This window comes from Melospiza georgiana, chromosome 3 (genome assembly GCF_028018845.1).
Source record: "Melospiza georgiana isolate bMelGeo1 chromosome 3, bMelGeo1.pri, whole genome shotgun sequence".
NCBI lineage: Eukaryota > Metazoa > Chordata > Aves > Passeriformes > Passerellidae > Melospiza > Melospiza georgiana.
This window is the reverse complement of record NC_080432.1, coordinates 102,723,630-102,748,290: the sequence shown is the minus strand read 5'-3', so window position 1 is coordinate 102,748,290 and position 24,661 is coordinate 102,723,630. Positions and strand designations below refer to the sequence as shown.

The 24,661-nt window shown below is 41.9% G+C and overlaps 1 protein-coding gene across 1 annotated transcript in view; it reads left to right on the top strand.

The window, feature by feature from the left end:
• Positions 1-11,206: 11,206 nt before the first annotated feature.
• Positions 11,207-24,661, top strand: part of ZNF292 (zinc finger protein 292) — a 48,648-nt gene continuing 35,193 nt past the window's right edge. Inside the window, exon 1 of the mRNA XM_058019624.1 lies at positions 11,207-11,383. Coding sequence (XP_057875607.1) covers positions 11,222-11,383 — 162 coding nt within the window. The 5' untranslated portion in view covers positions 11,207-11,221. The remainder of the gene's footprint in view (positions 11,384-24,661) is intronic.

Here is a 24,661-nt window from a genome sequence, read left to right as displayed (position 1 = left end):
GGTTTAAAGGGTTGTGTGTGTGAAATCAGCTCACTCTGACAGGGAAAAGTAAAGCTCAGTGCCAATATCTTTGTGTTTTAACAGTTTCCTGGCTATTTGCTTTAAGTCTTCCACCAATGCTGCTTTAATGTGCAGAGAAAACAGAGGAAGAAACATTCTTGGCAACTTTTTCAGACTGACATCCATAGCAGTATGCTTTAAAAACCTATATTAAGCAAATCATGAATTACTCACAAACATATGATTAGTATTCCTCAGAACACAACTTGCAGAACTGCTCAGTTCAAACAGGGAGGACAGGGAATGTAGTGAGTGATGAGTTCAGTTTCCTGGGGTGTATAAAAGAGTCCTCTGTGATTACCATCAGTTTATGTTGGAGTCACTCATCTTGCAGTGAACTGGGTCACAGTACTAGGTTACAAGTTTCTTGGTGGTGGTCTAGCAAATGTTTCCAAAAAGAAATATGAATCCTATGCACATGCTTTCCCTCCCACTCAACCAAATCCTACATACAAAGTTGTGATCAGTGCCAGTTACAAACAAGGAATGAGCAAGTGCTAACCATAAAGTAAGTGATTCATCAGTCTAGCAAATGAAAGTCTAACAAAATAAAATTGAATGCAGAGGAAAGTGTAGGGAAGGAAATTAGGGGGGGCAAAAAGCATGCATGGATATCAACTGATACTTTCATTATTTACCACATTTGGAATGGATCTATGGCTACACATAATCTGCAAAGTTTACTTGAATGAACCTGAGATTTGCCTCATCAGACAGAGGCAACTGCAATTCCAGACAGACACCTGAACTGAGTTTCTAGACTCCCTCAGAATCAAAAGTGGGGGGAAAGGCGCTTTTAGACCTATTTTTGTCAACTATCTCAGGTCAAGACAAATTTGCCAATCTCCTTGGTTATAAGGGGAACCTAGACATCTATCTCAGATATAAACATGTGCAGCTGCACTTCAGATTCTTGCATTTGGCCAGATAAGGTTCACAACAAGCCCCAAAATACTAAAACTTCACCTTTTAGCGGCCCACCTAAATTTACTCTATCTACTCCCTATTTCAATCACTACAGTTTTTGTCAGAGCATCACTACAGGCACCAAGGCTCTGAAAACAGGTTTAAAAACGCCAAGGCAGGTATCAGCAGAGGATCCAGAGGCATTCTGCAGGCACCAAGCGGCCCCAGGATACCACCGCTGTGATATGGCCCCGTATTAACACACCGGCTCAGCCACAAAAGCAGCAGAGACTCGGCACATCTGAATTACTGTGCTCGGCTGAGGAGCGAGGCTTGTCACGGGAGTCCCCGCAACACCGGGTTGCTGCTGTACTCAGCATCGGCACGTTGCCGGCGCCTCCGCACAGCTTTCCCCGCTCGGGCGGAGCGGGCACGATCGATGGGCCCGCGGCCACCGGCAGGGCCCGGCGCCTGAGGCGAGGCCGGCACGCCCCGCAGCAGCCAGCCGCGCCTCCGCCCCCCTGCGCTGCCAGCGCCCCTTCCCAGCCACGCCGCTGTGCTCAGGGACAGCACCCCACAGCAAGCGGCATTCAAACAGCGATCACACCCGCTCCTCAGCCGCTAACAGCCCTTCCCAGCCACGCCGCTGTGCTCAGGGACAGCACCCCACAGCAAGCAGCGTTCAAACAGCGATCACACCCGCTCCCCTGCGCTGCCAGCGCCCCTTCCCAGCCACGCCGCTGGGCTCAGGGACAGCACCCCACAGCAAGCAGCGTTCAAACAGCGATCACACCCGCTCCCCAGCCGCCAACAGCCCTTCCCAGCCACGCCGCTGTGCTCAGGGACAGCACCCCACAGCAAGCAGCGTTCAAACAGCGATCACACCCGCTCCCCAGCCGCCAACAGCCCTTCCCAGCCACGCCGCTGTGCTCAGGGACAGCACCCCACAGCAAGCGGCATTCAAACAGCGATCACACCCGCTCCCCAGCCGCCAACAGCCCTTCCCAGCCACGCCGCCGTGCTCAGGGACAGCACCCCACAGCAAGCAGCGTTCAACACAGCCCAGGGCAGCGATCACACCCGCTCCCCAGCGAGCAGTCTGCACTGTGTGCAGAGCAGGCGCTGGTGTGAAGTCTCACTAAGTTCGGCAGTGTCTCAAGTCCCAGCGACATGCCGATTTCAGAGGCATTTAATCATGTACTTACACGCTGGCCGAGCGGGGAGTACACCAGCGCACACGCTTTGCTGATTACAACAATTTTTTGACACTAAGCACACACGTTGCAGAATGGTATTGGAATTGTCAAGTACAAGTTTAGATCCAACCTTTGATCTCACGATACTTAGGGAGGGGAAAAGTTAGAGGTGGCTAAGTTAGGGGGTTGTTGCATTTTTAGTGGGCTCTTAGTGGGCTTTTGCATTTTCCGAGCTAGCCCCACGCTAGCCGGTCCTTTTCTTGGACGTGGCGTGGTGTGATAGTAATTTAGTTGTCTTCATTATTTAAGGCAAAGGCTTGCTTGTGGTATTGGCCTCACTTTCCCTACCCTTTTGTACTGGGAAGAGTTCATCAGAGATAGAAACCGACCCGGATTGCTGCGGTCTGAACTCAGATCATGTAGGACTGCTAATTGTTGAACAAACGAGCCCCTAGCAGCGGGTGCACCACCAGGGTGTCCTGATCCAACATCGAGGCCCTAAACCTCCCCGTGGACACGGACACTCTGAGGAGATTGCGCTGTTATCCCTGGGGTAGCTTGGTCCATTGATCAATTGTATTGGGTCTGGGTGCTATTAGCACGTTGAGGGATTGCTCTCAGATGAAATTAACCATGAATATTCACAGAACTAACTGAAGTAATGTTTGAATCATTAATGATGGTTTTCAAGAAGTAACAGCAAGCAAGGAAGGTTCAAACTGTAGAAAAGCATAAATGCAATACTTATTTTTAGAAGAGAGAATAGAGAACATAGAGCATTTTATATTGTCAACCTAAATTTTATCCCCTGAAATGGAACAAAGTATTAAATAAAAAATTGGTAAGTACCTGGAAGATTATGATAATTATTAAAAACCAGTTGAAATGGGTTAGTCATGAGAAAAATTTTATCAATTGATGCTAATCTCATGCTCTGACAGGATAACTGCTTTAACAAATAAGTGCAAATAGCAGATATGATGCATCAGGACAATGACAAGCTTTTGACATTGTTCCACACAGCGTTTTACTAAGTAAGCCACATCAGTGCATTCCAGAGATAAGTAGCAACCCTGTAGGTGCACAGCATTTGTAAAATTGTTCTCAAAGCGCAGTAATTGATGGTTTGTTGTCATTCTGGGAAGCTTTCTCAGGAGGAGTCCCACAGCACGTCATCCTGGGAACAGTTTTATACCCCACATCCATTTAACAGCCTGGGTGATGGCATGTGAGTGCACTGACACAGTCAGCGAGAGCAGCTTGGGTAAAGTGGCAAAGTGCTGTGAAGGATGGAAATAGCACTAAAAATGGGTCTTGAAGAATCAGCCTAAAATCAATCAGACAAAATACAAACCAGGCAACACTCTGGAAAGAGAAATCTAACGAGGGCAGAAATTTAAATATAGACTAGGAAACGACTGTGTAGGCAGAAAACAATGGGGGAGATCACAAACTAGAACCAACAATAAAATAGATGACACAAACAGTAATCATTCCACTTAGCTCTGGCAAAGTGCCAGCAAAGGAGAACTGAGTTGGGCACTGGACACTGCGCTCCAAGAAATAAAAACTGCAGTCCATCACTGACGGTGAGAGACACATATGCCAGCAAGGAAAGTAGGAAATACCAGCTGTGAGGAAAGCTGAAGGAATGAGGTTTATGCGGCTTAGAAATAAGGCAGTAAATTGCGAAATAAAGAGCTCAAGGAGAGGTATTATAGTGGCACTCAAAAATGTAGTAAGCTGCCATAAAAGATTTGGTGGCTATTGTTCCACCGTGACAACTAGAGAAAGAACAAAGATCAGATGAATTTCCAGCAGGGATTTAAGTAGAATACTGTGAATCCAATCAAACAGTTCAGATTGGGAAGCATTTAAACAAGACACGTTAGTCCTGAGCCTGCATCTTTTGAAATGCCACACAACAAATTTGTGTGATTAATAAAAATACTAAAGGTGTACATGGTCAGCAGTGAGTCTGAAAGGCTGTTTGGTCTCTGTAAGGCAAAAGTTACCCAGTATTGCTACATCATTGCAAGTCCACATCTCAATGATTTGCTTTCCTGAACAGCAACAGGACCAGACCCACATTTTTCCTTGCACAATGGTGCCTAAGTAATGGCATGCACGTCTCAGATCTTTCAATGTAACATAATTTAATGCAGGTTTTGTATTTGAATAGCATGCATAAATCACTGCAAAAGAATTGCTATCTCACTGTAAGAAAGGAGCTACTAAACTGTGTGTACTAGACAAAAGAAATATTTTTCAAGAGGTTTGCCTGAGGGAGGATTTAACAGAGGAAGTTAATGCATTCCAGCAAGAATCTCCATCACCATACCAGTGGATTAATTGTAAGTAAATCTAAGGGTCTGAGTGAGGAAAATTTGTAGCATAAGGAACGTAGATGAAAAGTGTGGGATGGCTGTTGAAGATAAATACATAGTCTGAAACAAATTCTTAACTAGCTATATTTTTTTCAGCATTTTGTTATTTCCATGACTAACTCTTAGCTATAAGAATGAGGTTTTGATTTAATTCCAAGAAATCATTTTTTAATCAAGAATTCATTAAATTGCCATCTTTTCATTTTCACTGCAGTGGTTTCTTTTTCTGTGCAATGATTTTATCATCTGATTGCAATCAATATTGCTGTAACTGGCAGTATATGTAGTTCATCATCAGTCAGAGAATGGTAAGGGATTACAGAACATTTATACTATCTCTTCTTAAAGTCCATCCCTCTACCTCCTCCTCCTCCTGTCATTTGCAGGTTGTACCATTTTTTCCTTCTATTGACACAGGGATCTATGTTTTATCAAAGGCTTTCAATATTAATTTGCTGAAAAATTCAATGAAATATTTTTTTAAATAAATGTGTTGCTGTAAAACATGCTCTTGAGAAGCAGTTTTACACTTTATCATAGCAAAGAGCTGGGTGTCAACACTAAGTAATTAACTGGTTATAAAACAGCTATATCCTGAAGAATCAGAAATCATGCAGAATGCAGATCAACATGAAGAACAAAATGTTCTTTTAACCGACCTTACACCTACACCTAAAGTAAATTCTTCCTTTACCTATTAGCAGGATTATGTTTTTATTTTAAATATACTCTCTCTTCTCCCTCCTTAACTTGTTCACAAGAACTGCCCTATCCTAGTGCCCAATCCCTTTCCTCCATACTCATGAAAAAGATTCAGCTCTTAGACACAAAATTAAAGTAACCACCAAAAAAAAAAAAAAAAAGTGTTTCTTTGGAATCCTCCTACTGAAAAGCCAAATCTTGCCAAATGGGGAAGAGAATGAAGAAAAGAATACAACGATGGGAAAACAAATCCATCTCCAGGACACCCTTTCTTCCTCTTAATAATTTTTTAAGGTATAGCTAAAACTCTGCTAGATTCTCTTAATGAGAACTAAACTATTGAGGGTTTAGGCAGTGTGCACTAAGGCAGGGAAGCGAACAAAGGAAAATGATAAACAGAAAACACAATTGGAAAGGTAGAAAGGCACCATTAATTACAGATATTAGCACTGTGGTTTGTATTAAATTATGTAAATGAGAACACATCCACTCCCTTGCTTTTAAGATGGCTCTGAAAATATTTTGTAATATTTCCTTCTGAAAAAACAGCTCAAGCCATAACCCAGACTGTGTTTTCAAATGTGCTGTCCTCCCTCATCATTAATTTGCTCCTTTCTGCAACCTGAAAATGGATATTGCAAAAACTTTTTCCATTTCTCCCCCCAGCTTATGCAGAGACTCTGCTCAGTTGGTTTTTTCTTGCTGTCAGACATATAGGTCATGTTGATCACTGAGTGATAGATAGACCTATATCAGTGATTTTGAATAGAGGTGAATGTGGACCCAGCCTTGACAGAAGGCAGCAGTATCATTAAAGAAGATGTGACTACATAAGATTCATTTTCTTGCCTTTTTTGGAGTTTATGTTAAATTTGCAATTAATTTTCATTATCAGATCCCTTTGCACAAATCTACCACTCTACCATTTTCATGACATTTCTTTTGTAACCTTGTGAAGGAACACTTACATGCCTCAGAAATAGCACTGTTTATTGTCTAACATGACAGCTATGTCTATTTGAACATATTCAGTAATCAGTTAACCCATTTTTCTTCACACACTACCACCCTTCAGCTTGAAAAGCTTTTCTCCTAACTAATGCTTACTTCTACTGTTTCCAGACTGAAATTACACTTCTTTTCACCTTTTGTTTCTCTAGGCTAAATGAACCATTTTTATTCTCTTCTCATGAAACAGATTCTCCAGTTTACTGATCTTTCTTTGAGTCCTCTCTGTACCTCCTGTGGTGCTATCTCATCTTTTCTGAAGAATAGTGACCAGAATTGCATAAATCATTTCAGATGAGGTGAGACCAATGTTTTTTTCTGCAATATCTAATGGAAATAGCTGACCTGGCATGTCATGTGATTTTAGCAACTTTTTTTGCAGCTGGATTATATCTATGACTTGGTCATCCTCAACTAATGCAACGAGCACATCCTACCCACTGTTACTTCCAACTAATGAGGTTCTTCTCCAGCAGAAAGTATTGCTATCAGTCTCCTTGCATGTTGTGTTATTAAAATTAATCCATTCTGTTATTAAGGTTCTGAAGGTCATCTAGTCTTGATCCTTCTCATATTGAAATTGTCTCACTGTTGTGTATCATCAGCACATTTCATTATTATAGCTCATTTTTTCCCCTACACCATTAATGGAAATTCCTGGATGAATAAAGATTGTCTGATGTTTCAGATGGGTTATGTGATAGGTTCTTTTCTTTCATCTCAAATGTGAAAACTTTTCATATCTTCTTTCTCATTAGCCCCTGCTTTAATTTCCTTTGTAAAGGAAGCTGAGCTTCTCAAAATTCTCACTTTACTCCTACCCTTCTTAATATTTTTCAAGTAATCATATTGTTCCTTTCCTTCCAAGCTTTTGATTGTTCCCAATAATCCTTTTGAAGTGGCTATTTATCAAGCTGGGACTGACTGTCGCTCTTGTTTGAGACTTGAATTACAGATATGTTTTTTCAGAGAGATTTGGCAGCTGCCAAACTTTTTCCACAAGCAAGTTCTCAACCACCTAGATGCATTTGTCATCACCAGCTCATTCCCTTAACTTCTCAAAGTTTGACCTAAGAAATTAAGAACCTTAGTTATCAATCTATTTTTGTTCCAAGTAGTATTTTTCCAAATTATTCTTCTAAAAACTATTTCCCTCCAGACTTGAAGCCAAACATCTCCAGCACATCTTCATGCTCTCCAACAGAAGTTCTTGGACACATTTTCCCAATAACGACTCTAACAAGTTCTACTTTATTTGTCCTGCTGCTGTTTGTTTCTTAAAGATCTATCACACTGCAAATTCTAATCCTCCATTAATCCCCTTAACTTCCCAAACGCCTTGAGTGTTTCAATATTTGTGTGATCCCATCCTAATCTTTATTCTGTCATATCTTCTGCTATCCCTGAAAGATCTAGTTTTGTTGCCAGGGCTCCAGTGATACACACATATCACAGCTGTTTCTTGCTAACATGACATTCTCCTGGGAAGAGTTAGTCCTCCTCCCAGCTACTGGCTAAGTACAGTCTAAGCTGCACTGTTGTCACTATTGGAACCCTCTCTCTTCACTGTCATCATTCTAACCCCTGAAAATCCTTGTGCTACTTGCTCCATTTCCCTCGTCCACTACCTAAAATCAAATCGTGGGAGACTAATTTTTTAAATTATTTAAAGCTAATTCAAACAACTCATGAAGACTCCCTTACCTCTTATGCATTTCTAACCAGGCCCTGCATCCCAAACCATAAAGAGTATCTGATGTGCCTCCTCTAAATGACAGCTTTGAGACATGAGATTCAAAGTGTGGAGCCAGGAAAACACCACGCTGCGGAAATAATAAATCAGTCAAGGAAGAGGCAAGAGTAAGAGAACAGGGAAGAGTGTAATTGAACCCCAAAGCACTTTCTGATGGTGAGGAGCACTTACTGCAACAAGCCCTTATCTTAAATATTTATTTCTAGCACACCCAAGTAACAAGCCTTTCAGGACTTCTTGACAAAAAATTCCGTCTTTGAACTGGTGTAAAAGTCAGGTCCTTTCCCTTCCAGTCTTTCATCCTTTTTTTGTTCTTTCTCACCATCTTCACAGTCTTTGTTCTTGGACTGTTTTGGCTGAGTTCATTTATTTCATCCCTCCTTTAATTGTCCATCCCAATACATGCATCTTCCTCATCTGCTTCTCTTTTCTCTGTATTTTTCTGTTTTAACAGCAAGCGAATTATTTGACTATAGTTACAATTACAGTCAATGTTTCTTCTTCTGCAATGTAAGCCTCCTCTCTCTTATATTCACATTCTTCCACTGTCACACAGCCTGCCCCACAGGCCCATGAGGAAACCAGGTATCTGAAAAGAACTTCTGCTCTGCACAATCTCTTTCTCCTGTCAACATTAAGCAACAGCTCTTCTCTTCCATGAGCTCTATCCACCATAGTGTAGCTTCTGTCAGGAGTCAAATACAGGATGAATAGCAAGGCCTTGCAGTTGCTCTTTTTTCTTTTCCTCTTTCTCAGGCCATTGCCACACTTGAATCAGTAGCTGTCATCACATTCTCACTATTGTCAAGAAAAAATAACTCCTTTGTTTTTCACTACTGTTTGTGGTCATTCCTTCTACTTAATAATTATTTTCTGTGTCTCTTAGACATAAGATTAGCAATTCTCTGCCTGTGAGTCATGATTAAAGACAGGAGTCCTCCCTTGCACAAAGCTCTTGGAGGTTAAAGTGCAAGTCCTCTTCAGGGCAGCATTGAAGGACTGAAGGACAGGCTACTTCTGGCTTTACCCCGAGGAGAAGAAAACAAACAATGCTTACTCTACCCTCTCCAAGTGCTAACCATTGGCATGATTGAGAAACCCATACTCCCCTTCTCCTTCCTTCCTGGCCTGGGCTCAATTCAGGACACCCCCTGGTCAAGGCAGAAACAATACAGCAAGCTAAAGCAAGGACAGACTATCAATTGGGGTATTGTGATTCACCCTTAAGTGAAAATAATTGCAAATGGCACAGTATAGGACAGAGTTATCCAGAGGAGGACGTATTTTAGATCCTGCAGATATATTAAGTGACTGAGAAAGAATAACCAGGTCCTCATGCCATTGTTTCTAGTATTTGCATGGTTGACAAGAACTGCATTACAGGCGGTTCGGTAGCAAGGGATACATGCAAACCAAATTTACTTGGTGCTACACTAACCTTAAACGGAAAAGCTGGAAGTTTTCTCTTCTGCAGCTTGTAACAGAATGGATTTCCTGTGCAAAAAAAGTCAAGAAACTTAAAAATGTTTCAGGCTTACAAGTCACAAATAAGATACCTACTTGGACGCTTGTATGGAAAACAAGAAACATACCACTTTGGGTTCACTGCAATGACCCAAAATGTGGCCATTTTTGGACCAGATTCCCACACCTGTCTCCAAAATGTTGCATATTCAGTGCTCTCACTGTGAATGTCTACACTTGCAAACTAACAGTTCTGGAAGAACCTCTTTTCTTCCTAGCTCTGATTTAGTATTCATTTCACCATACGCCTCAGCTTTCAACTGTGTGCAAGAAGCAGTGCCACTTGTCTTTTTGTGACCAAAAAAAAAAAAAAGAGAACATAAAATCAATCCCATGGTCATGCAAGATAAGGTAGTGGGTATGGGATACTGAGTTACACCTGGATCAGTGCAAGACTGAAAGGCATGATTAGGGGTCTGCTGGTAGCCTCTTCCAGTCAAAATGCTGTTACACCCAATATAAGTCAGTGCAAAGTACCGGCGTTTCTCATTTTTCAGATGATGTGAAATGCCCAGTTTAAGACAGTGCTGGCTGGCTATGAGAAATGATTCAGTTCAACTCAGACAGGGCTCTCGCTGCTGTAACACATTTCCTCCTCAATTCCTCAATGAGGGCTGGCAGTGTGAGGAGTGTGAAGCCATCAACACACGTCAACCAGTGCAACCTAGAAGACTGCAAAACATGTATCCATGCCAATTCAGTGTCCATCAGACCCATGTTTTCCTTCTCACCAGAATCAATGCCTCAGGCCCATCTCCAGTACTTCCAACACCTGTGACAGACGAAGGAGTCTCATCAGCTAATTCAGTCGATGCAGGGAAGGACAATGTCCATGACTGGACCTTGGCACTATTGTGAGTACATCACCAGTGTGTGAGAGGGTGCTTGGCCTAGCATGCAAGGGCAACAAAGCCCTCCAGAACCTCCAGATCTCAACTGCTTCATTTGAAGCGCCAAGCTGCACTTCCCATTTCCAATTACGAAAGCAGGATGATCCAGGTGTGAAGACAACTCAGTGGCATCCTTGAGGCTAACACACTTCCTGCAAAGGAAGAAAGGTGAGGTAATCAACAAGCCACAAAACCTCGGTGGTGTGGGCCACGGCCGTCCAGCAGCGGCTCGCGCCATATGGCGCTCTCAAGTGAGAGGAACGATTGGATGTGACCCTTAGTGCCACGGTGTAGTTGATCTCATGGCGCTCAGTCATAGGCTGGATTCGATGATCTGAGAGGTCTTTCCCAACCTAATTGATTCCGCGATTCTGAACTCGAAGATCAGCGGCCAAACCGGAGCAATCCAGCGCTCCGTCACCGCCCCCGAGGCCGCCGCCATTTGCGGCCGCTTTGCCGCCAAAACGCGTCGCCGCGCGGGCGGGGGAGGGCCCCGTCACGTGGCCGCGCGGGGGCGCGCCCTGGCGCGCGTGGCGTGGCGTCACGTGAGGCGCGGAGGCCCCGCCCCCTCCCCGGCCCCAGTCCTTTGCGCCGCGGGGGGACGGCGGGCGGTGCGCGCGCGCGCGCGCCGCGCGCTCCCGCGCGTCTCCATCTCCTCCGCACGTGACCCCCCGTCCCTGGAACGTGGCATTGTGTAATCACGTGACCCGGAGCGGAGCGGGGGGAGCCGGGGGAGGCAGGCAGGGAGGAAAGGGGGGCGGGGGGGCTGCGTACGCGACGGAGCGGGGTGCGAAGATGGCGGACGAGGAGGCCGAGCGGGAGAGCGGCGGCCCGGGCGGCGACCTCCTGGAGCTGCGGCGCCTGCGGGAGCGGCTGCTGGAGCTGGAGACGGGGCTGCGGGAGAGCCGCGAGCCGGCCGTGCAGGCGGCCACCGAGTACTGCAAGCAGCTCTGCCAGGTCAGGCCGCCTCTTCCCTTTTCCCTTCCCTTCCTCCGTGCCCTGCCCCCGCCCGCTCCCTCCCCTCCCCGGCGGGGTGTGTGTGTGTGTATGTGTGTGTGAGAGAGAGCTTGGCCAGGCCGGAGCGCGGGCGCCGGGCGGGACCAGCGCCGCCCCCGCCGCGGGGAACCCGCAGCCGGCGGCCCGGTGCTGCGGCCGGCGCGGGAGGGGGGAGCGGGGACTCGGTGCTCGGGACCCGGCCGGGCGATCGCCGCCGCCGCCGCGCGTTGTGGGCTGAGGCGGAGTGGCCCCCGCGCCCGCTGCCGTTCCGGCCCGGCCCGTAATCCCCATCCCCCGCTTCGCCTCCCCCCGCCCCGGTTCTCGCGGTCTCCAGGCCCCTTTGTTGTGCTCTGCGGCTCGGCTTATCGAAGGGCCCTTTGTTCCTGGCGGTGGCGGACCGGGGGCCCCCCCGTCCCCGTGGCTCCGACACCCCTCCTCCCCTGGGGGCGAAGGGAGGGAGGCGGCGGCCCGGGAGGTGGGGGCTCCGCCGCTCCCCCGAGGGGCCGGCCAGGAGCTGCAGTCCGTCCCGCGTCCCTCGGCGCGGGGCTCCTGCTCTGTGTCCCCTTCCTCCCCCCGCTCCCTTCCCTGCCTCCTGCTCGGGAGGGATAGTGGAGTTTCTGCCATGCTGGGAAGGTGAGGGTGGTGGTGCTGGTGACAGGTCTGTGGTGTTGCTCCCCGTTTTCTTGCCCTGTCAAGGGAGCGCAGTCCCACCTCGGGCGAGGGCTCCGGAGCCGGCACTGTTTGAAGCACCATTGTGTGTAATTATTCAGCCGTCGGGTACAGGCCCGCTTCCCGGGGCTTGGGCTGCTCCTGAGGCAGGGCTTGTTTGCAGGTGTTTCTTCTGAGCTGGTGAACCTGCTGAGTATTTGTTCCTAAACAAACTTTGTGGTACTAGCTCCACGGACTGCTAAAAAAGCAGACCATTTTAGTCATATCTATGTCTATACATGGCCTTGATTTCTCTTAGATATCCTTTCTTGGATGGCATTGGGTGCATCCCAGTGTATAAAACAAGTTCTCCAATATTTCAGGCCACAGAAACCGCTACTTGTGTAGCTTTACTTTGTTTAATAGTCTGGCTGGTACAAGTGATGGTGTTTGTTTGCACATTACTGTCACCCATTCATGGATGGTCAGGCAAATTATATAAAGGTGGAATGAGTAAGAGTGAATTCACATGGTTAGTTTGAAATGTGTTTTATTTATGATTTTGTATCTGGTTTGTTAAGGAGTTGATTCTTGGTGGCCATTGTAGCATGCTAATTTCGCATCTGTCGCTTCTGGATTAAACTGGGCTCTACTTCCTACTAACCGGGAAGATTTGCTACTAAATATTTTAAGCATAGTTTTATTTTATGTTGTATATACGGTATTCATATGTCAGGTTCGTTTTCCTCTGGTCAAAATTTATCATGTTGTGCCTGGTTAGAATGTCCATGTTGATGCGCAGAAACATTGGATTAAGCACAGAGAGATTGGTTTATGTTGGTTCAGATCAGTGTGTTCTGAGTCTATTTTATCTTTGTGTCTACTTTCTGAACTTCTTACACTGAGAGGTGGAAATGTGCCTTTCCTGGCTGCGGCTCGACTTGTGAATGAGCTGTTCATTGAACTGAAGTAGTGTTGGGTAGGTGGGAATGAAGACACCATCCTTGACATGTACAGAGTAGATTACTGATGTCTAAAGCAGATTTATCACTGAAATCGTGGTTGCGTGTTCTTAGCGAGTGGCTTCTAGAGTTGATTGATTGATTTCAAGTTTAACAAGTATGAATATTCTTCTCATTACTTTAATGACTGTTACAAAAGTCCATTGTAAAGCCCAAGTTTACTACGTTTTTTAACCATGCACCTTTTCAAAACAAGTCTCACTAAGCAAATCAGTTGTGTGGAAACTGACATAGAAATCATGCTGTTTTGAAACGAGTTACTCTTCCTTCCATACCAAGATTTGTAGTACGGCTGTATCTGTTTTTGCAGCCTGAAGGCTGATGTGTAACTCTGAGGGTTGAGACATGCCGTTCAATGTTGAAAGATCCTGCTTTTCAAATCTTGAACAGAGGACTAAACAGATGCTTAATGTATTAAAAAGTGTTGTTATGCAAGCATTTTTGTACTGGTTCAGCAGGCGTTTTTTAAATCTGTTCACCTGTGCTTGTGGTGCCAGAATACTTATCCAGCCTCTTCTGCAGTTTTAATCCTTTATTTGGGCTAACACAAAATAGTATTCGTGATTCAGAGAGTAGGCTTAGCTACTTAGCTTGCACTGCATGACACGAGGTGTAGAAAAACCATGTAATATAAAAGCCATCTCAGAAATGTCTTCCAAATAACAGTTTAAAGCTATCTGCCATGCTTTCTGGAATCAAGTCTTTGAAAATATATGCATGAAAGAAGGATTTGGTCAAATATATGAAACTGAGAGTTGTTATTTATTATATATATAAATTGAATATATATCACTTATTTATATCTAGAAGCTCAGTAATGAAGAAATATTTTAGTATTTCTCTCAGTATTTCACATTATTTTTTTTTCCTGCTTAGTTTCTACTCATGTAATAACTGCACAGATCTTGGTCTGGTGTCCTTGTTTTGTTTTGCCAGGTGGTCACTGGAGCCCAGCAGTCACCTAGCTTGTTGCCATAAATTAACTTTTATTTTTTTAATGAAGTGGATAACAGTGTTCAAGAAATAAGCTTCATGTCAAATCAAACTGATGAAAGCTAAGGAATGTGCAGTAAAGCGTGGAAAGATCCTTAGGTTCAAAGGCAAATAATGGATTTAAGTATTCTGTTCTTATTAAATGAAGTGGGAGCTGTATAGCCAAGTCCTTTATCTCGTTTTGAAATACCTCAGTTTGAAATACTTTATTGTTTATAACCCAACAGTGTAGAATAACTATTAAAAACACAGGAAAACAAGACCCTTGTACCTTGACAGAAAATGTTATAGACCTGTTCTCTTGTAAGAATAAAGTGTACTTTGATGTATTTTATATGCAGCATTTCATTAGCTATAAATATGTTTGTGTGTTGCTGCTGATTGCTCTGTGAAACGGTGCAATTATTCTTAAATTTTAAGGGGATTATAGACTGGACCATAAATCTGTACTAGATCTGTGTGATTGTAGTTCTGTTCTCCATTGTCAGCCTGCAATAGAGAGCATTATTTTCATTGTTATCAAGTGGAATTCACATCCATGTGGGTGTATGTAAAATGATTTTTTAATTGTGATTTGTGCTCTTCCATTGCAATTCGATAATGAGCAAATCCTTGAGAAACAATTATGTTTTCACAAACTGTATGAGTGCAGACTGTGGCAGACAAAACAAGTGTCTTCAGTTGTAGTGACTAAAACTTGCAAGTGTAAATTTTGCAAGAATTCAGAATGATCTGAAGAAGATTGCTCTTCTTGTCACCGTGTGGTGGCTGATTCAATTATTTTCAGACTTGGCTCTTAAAGGTGACCAGTTGTTTATATTCAGTTGGGGAAGACCAAAATGTGTGCCCAGGTTTTTGTGCTTGAGAGCTAGGTGAATGTGCTGCTGGTGGGTATATCAGAGCTCCTCACTATGGGCTGTGTTCCCTTCCAGTTGTCACTACACAGTGTGCCTCTTTTTTAAAAAATTATTTTGTATAAATAAAAACAGATTGCAGACTGGTAACAAATTTTCTGTTGTCACCAGGTGGTTGTGAAATCTTTGTGGTGCTTCTACCTCTTCTGACTGTTTTTCTGTAGTTGACATGTTTTGAGTCTTCCCTCCTTTGTTATTTTGACACTTCATTTCTTTCCTGAATCTGCTTCTATGGGTTGGGGTTTTTCTCTCCTGCTGTACTTTGTGGTACAAATTCTCCAAAAGTGTAAAGCAGTTTGGTTTGTTCTACTAATGTGCAAGTTGTGAGCATAAAGTGGCCTGTATTATAAGCATAAGATACAATTTGGATGGTTCTGTGGCCTTTCCTCAATACCTTTAAATGCATTTTTGGTTCATTTCTTGATTGTCTTATTATGTCTGCCTGTTATGAAAAAGATGTGTTAAAATGTGTTAAAAGTGTGCTTAGCTGTTAGTAGACACATTAATATCCTTCTAGTGTTGGCAGTTTACCAGTAGTAACCTTGAATATTCGTAACACTAGTAGCAGAAAAGGTGTAATGATGACAGGAAAATGGGGGAGGGTAATAAAAATTTTGGGGTATTTTAAAAGATATCCCAAAACTTCTTATAAAGAAAAATTGTTTTTAACTGCTCTGCCTGTACAGTTTGTTCCTACTGCTTTAAGCTGATTTTTACTGTGTGTTGAGGTTCTAGTGAGGTATTGGGACCTTAAGGTCTTACCCTGTTTTTGGGTGTGCTGTCATGCTAGAGTAGATCTTGGTAATATTTGGGGATCTATAATCTAAGATGTCCCTCCTAAAAGCAGACCTGCATGTCTCTACATAAAACCCTTTTTATTATTATTATTACATATTTGTAATCACTGTATAGTACAGGTTTCTGCTAATTATTTGTTTCTGTTGGAGGTTAGGCTTATGTTTTCTCTTACAAATTCTCCTGTTAATCTTACTATAATTGGCATTCAGTTTTTATACCTCACAGACTTGACAGCTTTCTGGTGCTGTCACCCTCTTCAGCTGTCATTGTCTTCCTCACTTTTCATCTCTGTATTCTCAACTTCCTCTTCAGACACCAGATGACAGAAATAATCTTCAGTTCTATCCATAAAATCTGAAATAAAGCATTTCTTAAACCTTTTACCTAGATGTTCTGGATTTATCCAAACCTAGAGTCTCTCTTAATCTAGCGACAAGGAAGTGTTTCAGTAGGCTGCTTTATTTTTTCCTGCAGGAGTTAGAGTATGATCCCTTGCCAGGAGTAATTCTGTGTCTAAAGACTTCAAGAGCCTTTGAAGGATGTTTTTTGCTATTTCATTGAACACCTGCAGTTGTGATGTGACCATAAGATTAGCGTTCACTGATGGTGAGAAACACCACCAGCAAAACATCAGGTGCCTTTTTAATATAAGTAAGAAGACATTTCCTGTTTTGTTAATATCCTACCTGATTTCTTACTCCAGACAACTTTAATCAAACTCTTCACTGAGTGGATAGCTTGGTATCCATCTTAGATTTTGTTTAGCTCAACGGACATGATACAGGCACAAACTGATGGAATTTAATTGTTAGTAAGTTGATATTTTTGGAGCTTTCAGTTCAATTATGCCCTGTCTAGTCAAGTATGTGTCTCTTCTTTTGGGTATGCTTCCACTTTCAGAAAACACAGAAAGTGTTTTCTGTTGAGTCCAGTGAGGGATTTTTACACTGAGGCAACACTTAAAAGTTTCTGTTACTATGTTTCTATCTTTTTTCATTTCCTATTTCCTATTCCTATTCCATTTTCTTACTTCCTATTTTTTTGTAAATACATTACCACAAGTGCAAGATTCCCATTATAACTTCCAGTACCTTTGATTTTACTTTCATACCTGTGACCTCCAGATGTTCTGGTATTCAGGGAGAGATGTACAGCTGCCAGAAATAGCAAGGAATCTGCTAAAATATAGTGCATCACACAGATTCCCAAATGCATGAAGAGAAACACCTGCCACCACTGTGTCAGCATGCAGACTTTCAGCTGCCTCAGGCATTTTTGTGCTACTTCATCACTGTGAGACCTGACATGTCAAACAGTCACATTATCTCTTTGGATGGATAGAAGCAAAACCTCCTGATTTTTTTTTTCTTTTTAACTAAACTGCATGGAGTTAGGGAAATTGTCTTGCTTTCAAATAAAACAGTAAATGTACCTTTCCAGTTAAAATGTGCCTAATACATTTTTAGAAGAAAGCACCCTTGCTGTTTAGGGTAAATCTGATGAGTGAACATAAATGTTCTAATCCTTGTCCTCAATAATGGCATCAAGCCCCAGCATCATACTAGATTGGAGCTGGTCTTTGTTGGAACTGTTGAGATCTGTACTAGAAGGTTTTATTAATAGATTTTCCTGTATTGAAATAAGCCAGCTAGACCATGATTCCAAAGCAGCATTGATTATTGATAGGCCATAGCTACAAATGCTTGTTTAATCTGTTCTCAAAACTATCCATTGAAGAAGATTAATAAAAGCTCTCTGCATAATATTAGGTCTGTGCTTTTTGCATTGGTTAACAACTTAATGTGTGAGTTCAGTTTTCTTTGCCTTCAATAATTTCTTCTGGCCACTCTTGCAGTATAACTTAATATCTTGTTGCAGCTTAAGACTATTGTGATTTATTGTATCCCATGTAGAATATGAAAAGTAGCATATTCTCTTTCTGTTGGAAGCAGCTCTTATATTTTCAATGCTATTTTCAGTTATTTTCTACTTTTTACTTTTGAGAACAGTTTTTGCAGTTCTTGATGTTATGTTTTTCCTATTTTCCTCTTTCCTTTTTGCTTTGTTGCTATGTCTTTGGAACATATGGGATTTTTTTCGTTTTTAATTGCAGGGAAGGTAGTAATCTAATAAGAATTTGGTAAGAAGGTGACAGTCTATCTAAGACTCAGGATTTAACTTAAAACGTTTCTCCTTCCAAGTACAAATATTAAAGAGAAAAGTGATAGTTCTATGAAGCTAACAAATTAAGGCTGTTAAGAACATGCAAAATGTATATGGAGGGATAAAAATTACTAAAACTTCAGCATGTTGACAAAAGCTCATCTCTCCATGTAAGTTCAGCAAATAGATACTTAGTGTCATAGTTACCCTGATGCACATATTTTGTGGAGTTAAGTTACTTGATGCTTTTACTGAAGTTGCAGAGAAAACCCCTTCTATCAGCAAACCACCGTTTCTCTAGGAAACACTTCTAGTGAAAAGTTAATACTCAGAGGTCAAACATTTTTAATTGGTGTCTTTTAAAGGCCTCCATGCATATGCTTGCACAAGTATAATACAGTGTGTTTATTTCTATAGTTTTCAAGAGGGAAACTAGCCTGAGGTTCTTAGGCCACCAGCTTCTTTGCAATGATGATGTATAACAATTTGCAAATTTTAGTTTAAATAACAGGTAAACAGTATGGCTTGAAACGGTCTTTTGAGAGAGCATTTCCCATTTTATTAGGTCTGTGCTTTTTGCATTGGTTAACAACTTAATGGGTCATGTTTTAGGAAGTATGCAAGTCTTTTTTTGAGGTATGAAATATTTTTTTATGTTTATTCTTCCAAATATACATTAAATACAACTCCAGGGTATTATTTCTCAGGTCTTTCATCTCTAAGGATGAAGTACACTGCTTTCATTTGTGAAGAGTTAATCTAATAATACCTTGCACTTGGCAAAGACTTTCAGAAAGAAGATATATGTAATGTCAAAAAAGCAGTGGAGCTTTATAAAACTGTTCTCTGAAAGTAGACCTGATCCAGTTGGTAATTGGACCAAACTTGCAAAAACATGTGCCTGTTTTTGGTGAAAATAGTTTGGTCAAATGTCTCTTAAATCTTCTCTTCTGTTTCTGGTATACAATATTTCTAGCTTTATGATTTCTTGTATGTAGGTAAAGTAAACTAAACACTCATTAGAGAAATAGGAAAATCCTGTGCTAACTAATGTAGCTCTCACTTGATTATTACTCATTCTGAACCAGTCATACAGTTCATACAGTAGGAACTCATGTTATACAGACCACTGCCAAAGCTCCATCCATCTTCAAACATTGACTCCTGGTGTTCCTTCTCTCCTAACTGCTGGATAGGTGCATTTGCTGCTTTGAGAACCTTAACTCCCTGAAGTAAAATTCTTTAGGATAAAGACCAGTCTTTATTTGTAACTCTGTTTTCTTTTGGATGAATAGAGCAGTTTTCATTTGAGCTGGTGTAGCATTCTCAGTGTCCTGTATATCAAAAAACCTCCCAGATTCAGGAAGGATTCCTCTTCTGTTTTTCAGAATGATGGAGAGAATGGGTTCTGTCAAGTAGACAAATCCTGTTTGGTGTTTGTATATCTAACAGACCAAATAATTGTTTCAGTGAATTGGTAAAGTACATTCAGTGATCAGGCATTAAATCATGAATAAGGAGTTCCTAAGTCTTGTGATTCATAGAATGTTAGGGGGTTGGAATGGAACTTTAAGATCATCTAGTCTTAACCCCCCCTTGCCATGGGCAGGGACACCTCCTACGAGAACAGGTTGCTCAAGGCCTTATTCAGCCTGGCTTTGAGCAGTGCCAGGTTTGTGGCATCCACAGCCTTCCTGGACACCCTGTTCCAGTGTTTCATTGCCCTCACAATAAAGAATTTCTTCCTAATACTTAACCTAAACATTCCTGGTTTCACTGTGTACCCGTTACTTCTTGTGCTATCACTACAGTTCCTGATCATGAGTCTCTCTGGATTCTCTGTAGGCCCCTTCAGATACTGGAGGGTTGCTATGAGGTTTCCACACAAACTTCTCCAGGCTGATGGCCCCAATTTCTCAGCCTGTGTTCATAGGGAAGTGCTCCAGTCCTCTTGTCAACTTCATGGCCCTGAACTCTAACAATTGCTCTCACAATTCCATGTCCTTCTTATGTTGGGAACCCAGAATTGGATGCAGTACTGTAGATGGGGTCCCACAAGAGCAGAATAAAGGGGAAGAATCACCTCCTTTACCCTGCTGGCTCGTGCTCCTTTTGATGCAGCTCAGGATTCCATCTGGCTTTCTGGGCTGTGAGCTCACCCTGCTGGCTCATGGTGTCTTTCTTCACCCATCACACCCAAGTATTTCTCTGCAGGGCTGCTCCCAGTGATTTCCCTGCCCAGCCTGTCGGTGTGTCTTGGATTGCGCTGACTCAGGTGTAGAGCCTTGCACCAATAGCACCTCTGAGCTCCATGAGGTTTGCACAGCCCTCACCTCCATCCTGTCAGGGTCCCTCTGGCTGGCATCCCTTCCCTCCAGCATGTTGGCTTCACCACACAGCTTGGTCAGCAAATGTGCCGAGGGAGCGCTTGGTCCCACTTTCCCTGTCACCAGCAAAGGTGTTCAGTCAGCCCCAGCACTGACCCCTGAGGGCACCGCTGGTCTCCATGTGGACAATGAGCCTTTGACCAAAACTCTTTGCTGTGGCCATACAGCCAGTTCTTTATCCACAGTGTGGTCCATCCATCCAATCCATGCCTCTCCAGTTTGGAAACAAGCATGTCAGTGCAGCAGAGCATCAAACACTCCTGAAGCCCACATTGCTCTGCCCCTATCCACCAGTGCTGGTCCTGTCATAGAGCTTGTTTCAGGAGCCTGTGGTGATATACAGGGAACACAAGGATAGGTACAAGTAGAGAGTAAATGTTCAGAATCACAAAAGACACAATCTGAACCTCTTTTTTTTTTTTTTTTTTAATTGTTGGAGGGTTGGTCTTATGAAGAGAATTGTAGGGATAAAAAGTAATTTCTGTTTATGAATCTGTAGTAGTTAAGACGATAAAACTTCATAATTCCCATTCTGCAGACTGGGAACTTGCATAATGTTTTTGGTGAAACTCGTGCAGTGACTGAACTCTGCTTTTGGATACCCAGCCAGAATTGGTCATCATGTCAGTGTGACAGCAGGAACTCAGAGTTCTGCTCAGGTTTGCCAACATATTCAGGAGAAAGTATGGCCTTGGTTCCTCTCCTTTCCCACATGTGGACATAGTGACAGTACTGTGACAACTGGTAAAAGGACAGTGGTGGTTATTAGACACAGTGTGGTAGATGTTGCCTTGTTCTTTCACTGGAATATCAATCAGATGGAAGGCATCTGCCAATTTGACAGTGCTGAGTAGACAAGTTTAAAATAGCAATTGAGTAATCTCTCTATTGAGGATGAAGATTATCAGTTGTCATCACAATTAAAAGGGCAGTGGGAGAAGTTGATAAAGATGGCTAATGCAAAAATGTAATCTAGTTGAACTATAGAAGTATTGTAATGTCTCATTTCACTTGTTGAGAGAGCAAGTTTAAGTCACCTATGTTGCAGGAAATGTACATATTTCCAGATTAGACACAGTTATTTCTGGCTGTCTTCCTATTTTTAATCTGCCCATATGCCAGTCTGATAGTTAAAAGAATAGGTAAATTAGATTTCCTGGCAGTGGATGAAAGTTTACTGTAATGAACATCCCGCCACATTCATGAAATGCTTGTTTAATAGCCAACTTCTGAATGCTCTTTTTAAGTAAACAGACTAAAATATGAGTGTTGGGATGACAACACTGAATTGAGACATGATTGAATATCTGAATAGAGAGAAATGTAGCCTAGAACTATAGCAAGTTCACTTATGTTAGGATGCAAGAGAGAAATTTGATACCAATGACCCAATCGGAAAGAGCCTGTTAAATGCAAAATGTTGAAAGATTGAAGGCAAACCTAAAGAATGGTAATTTCTGTTACTGTATGTGGCAAAGCATGAGGCTTAATGAAATTGGTTGCTGGTGTTTTAAATAACTTTATTTGTTCTAAAATAGTTTATGGATGTAACCAGAGGCTCTCCATACATTTTCTAGGTTTTTCTAGGTCTTTTTCTAAAACTAGCTGGGATTTGAATTCTAAGCAAAATAATGCCTAAAAAATAAGAGGACAAATAGCACCAAGGTAATTTTGCTTTTACCTCTTTCAGTTTAATAATTAGCTAGCTGAACACCTTCACTATGTGTTCGGCCTGCCCAGATGAAAAACATGCAAATTGCTTGTGCCTTTTAACTTATATTTGGGGAGAGAAATATCTCTGTCAATTAAGAGAAGATTCTGTTTAGTAATTAACTTTCAGTTGTCTCCCTTTCCTGTGGGTTTTTTTTTTTAACTTTCTGGGTGATGGTATATGACGTAATTACTTATGAGAGTTGTAGTAGAGCCCCACAAGCTGTTCTGCTATTTCTGCTTCTGTAGTTGCTGAGGTGCTTTTTTTCAAACCTTCCTCTAAAATAGACTTTGTCTTAAAAATATAAATACATTTTCCAACAGCATAGTTACATCTCTTGATTTTGTATCTGTAAATTGAGGGTAGTGGGTACTTGCCCTTACACAGTTATATGCATTGGAGAACAAACCTGAGATTTTGTTGTTGTTGTTGTTATGTTATCTGCCTAGTGATGTATAACTAATGGATTAGAGGCATGGCTAACTTTTTATGTTTGTGTGCCAAAGAGTTGGGGTGCTAAAGTTCCTAAAAACTGAATTATAATAACAGTTTAAAAAAAATCCTCAAGAAGTTGATAAAGAAACTTACCTTTAAGATTATGGCATGGATTCTTCCCACAAGCTGTCTTAACTCAGAGATGTACAACCCTGAGAGTTACTGGAAAGGAGTTGTAAGAAGTCATCAAGGTCATTTACACCTTAGGTGGTGTAAATATGTATAGGGAGAGCAGAGGGGAGTTCACATACTCAGTGCACTCTTCCATTTTCAGCGTCATTGAAATCTGTTTAGTAATTGCATATTGATGGTAACTAGAGCTGCAGTGAGTTTTATTTTTAAAAAAATCCACAGAAGTGACCTAAGTAGAAGTGGTTATTTGAGGCGAATCTGTTTAGGCAAGAGTTAAAAAGCAGCTAATGGTAATTCTTACTAACTTTCTATGTTTGTTCAACTTTGATATCTTCTAATTTTGTGGAATGATAAACAACATAATATGTAGTTACGTTACAAGCTACTGAATATATGTATGAATGTGTAGTGCTTGAACAGACTGAGAAAATGAATCATTCATTGCAGGGTAGTTGGTTACATTTACTGGATTTCAAAAGTATTCTAATTCTTTCTAACAAATCAAAATTAGTCAGCAAGTAGTGTCAGTTCTTTAACAATTACCTGTTCTCTCTTTGTATTCTGAACTTAACTGTTGTCTCTAAAAAGTCTCCAGGGAGGATAGCTTTCCTTAAGTATGAACAGAGGAATGAGTTACTGCATGTCTTGATTTTTTTGCTGTTTCTGTGAAGCTCCTTTTCCTTTTCTGATGGAGCTTGAACATCAAACCTAGATGTGTATTAATTTTTCCAGTTAATTTTTCCAGTTTCACCACAAAAAAAAAGTTCAGTTATAGATCAGTTATTTCTTTGTCTTCTGGTTTGATAGGCAAGATTTTAGATTTACTTGATCAGTCTGAGAACAAAAAAAATTAAGAGGATGATGGGGGGAGAATGTTTATTAAAAAAAGGCTTGTAGATGGGTAGAGTTTTGAAACACTTTTACAGATTACCTTTAAAACTGTTCAGGAAACTAGTACTTGAAGGTATTTGAGCTCATGTTTTCTTTGTTTAGATAACACCAAAAAAAAATCAGTTGTTATTAAGTGATGAGTATCTATATCACAGAGTGCATACCTGTGTATCTGGGTTCTGAAGGTACCAGTAATAAAAACCAGTGCTGCCTTGTAGATGGTACTTCAAATACATGGGTGAACAGAACTTGGGTGGACTATTTTTTTGCCTGTGAAAAGAGAAACACTTATACAAACAAGAGTATGAAAATATAGCTGCTCATACAGTCTAACAAAACTTGCTTTTAGTGTTCTGAAATTCTCTCTTCAGTAGATGAATGAGACAGGGGTTGAAAGAGCAGTTTTAGAAGTGTGAGCCAAAGGAGTGAGTTCCTGTATGTTAATACCCTGGATCAGACACAGGGTTTGCTTTGAAAGTGATCTGATCATCCCTGTTAGCACACTTCTTTCTGCATTGTGGAACAGTGTAGTGTGGAAATTGTAGAGTCTTTTGGATGAAACTAAACCAGAAGCTGTGCTCCAGAAGCACTTGCAGACAGTCTACTTCAGCTGCTAACAGGTATCCAGTTAATGGAACCAGCTGAATGCCAGTCTGAAATACAACCACTTGTGGTGGGTTCAGAAGTTCAGAACTCTCTTTTCTGCTGTACTATCTACTCCTTGTGCATTGCTCTGGAATGATATAGTCATTGTGAGCTTTTTGTGGACCAGAACCTAATTGGCAAACTCACATTCTGGTTTTGAAATTCATCTCTGAATGAGTGTTGACTCGCTGATTCAGTATTTGCTAATCTTGACATGACTTTCCTTTGCTTTCAGCTGCAGGGTAGGGAAGCTGGTGATGTTAGGATGGGCTTGCAAAGTGTGAAAGCAGCTGGAGTTCTCTGTTTGAAGGGAAGGAAAAAAAACCAGCAAAGATTGGAACTGCAGCCTGTCAGTGGAGGAGAGGAGTTGTAATGGGAAAAAAATTGGATAGCTCTGCACCATGCCTGCAGAAATTGAGAGTGAAAACAATTGCTTAAAT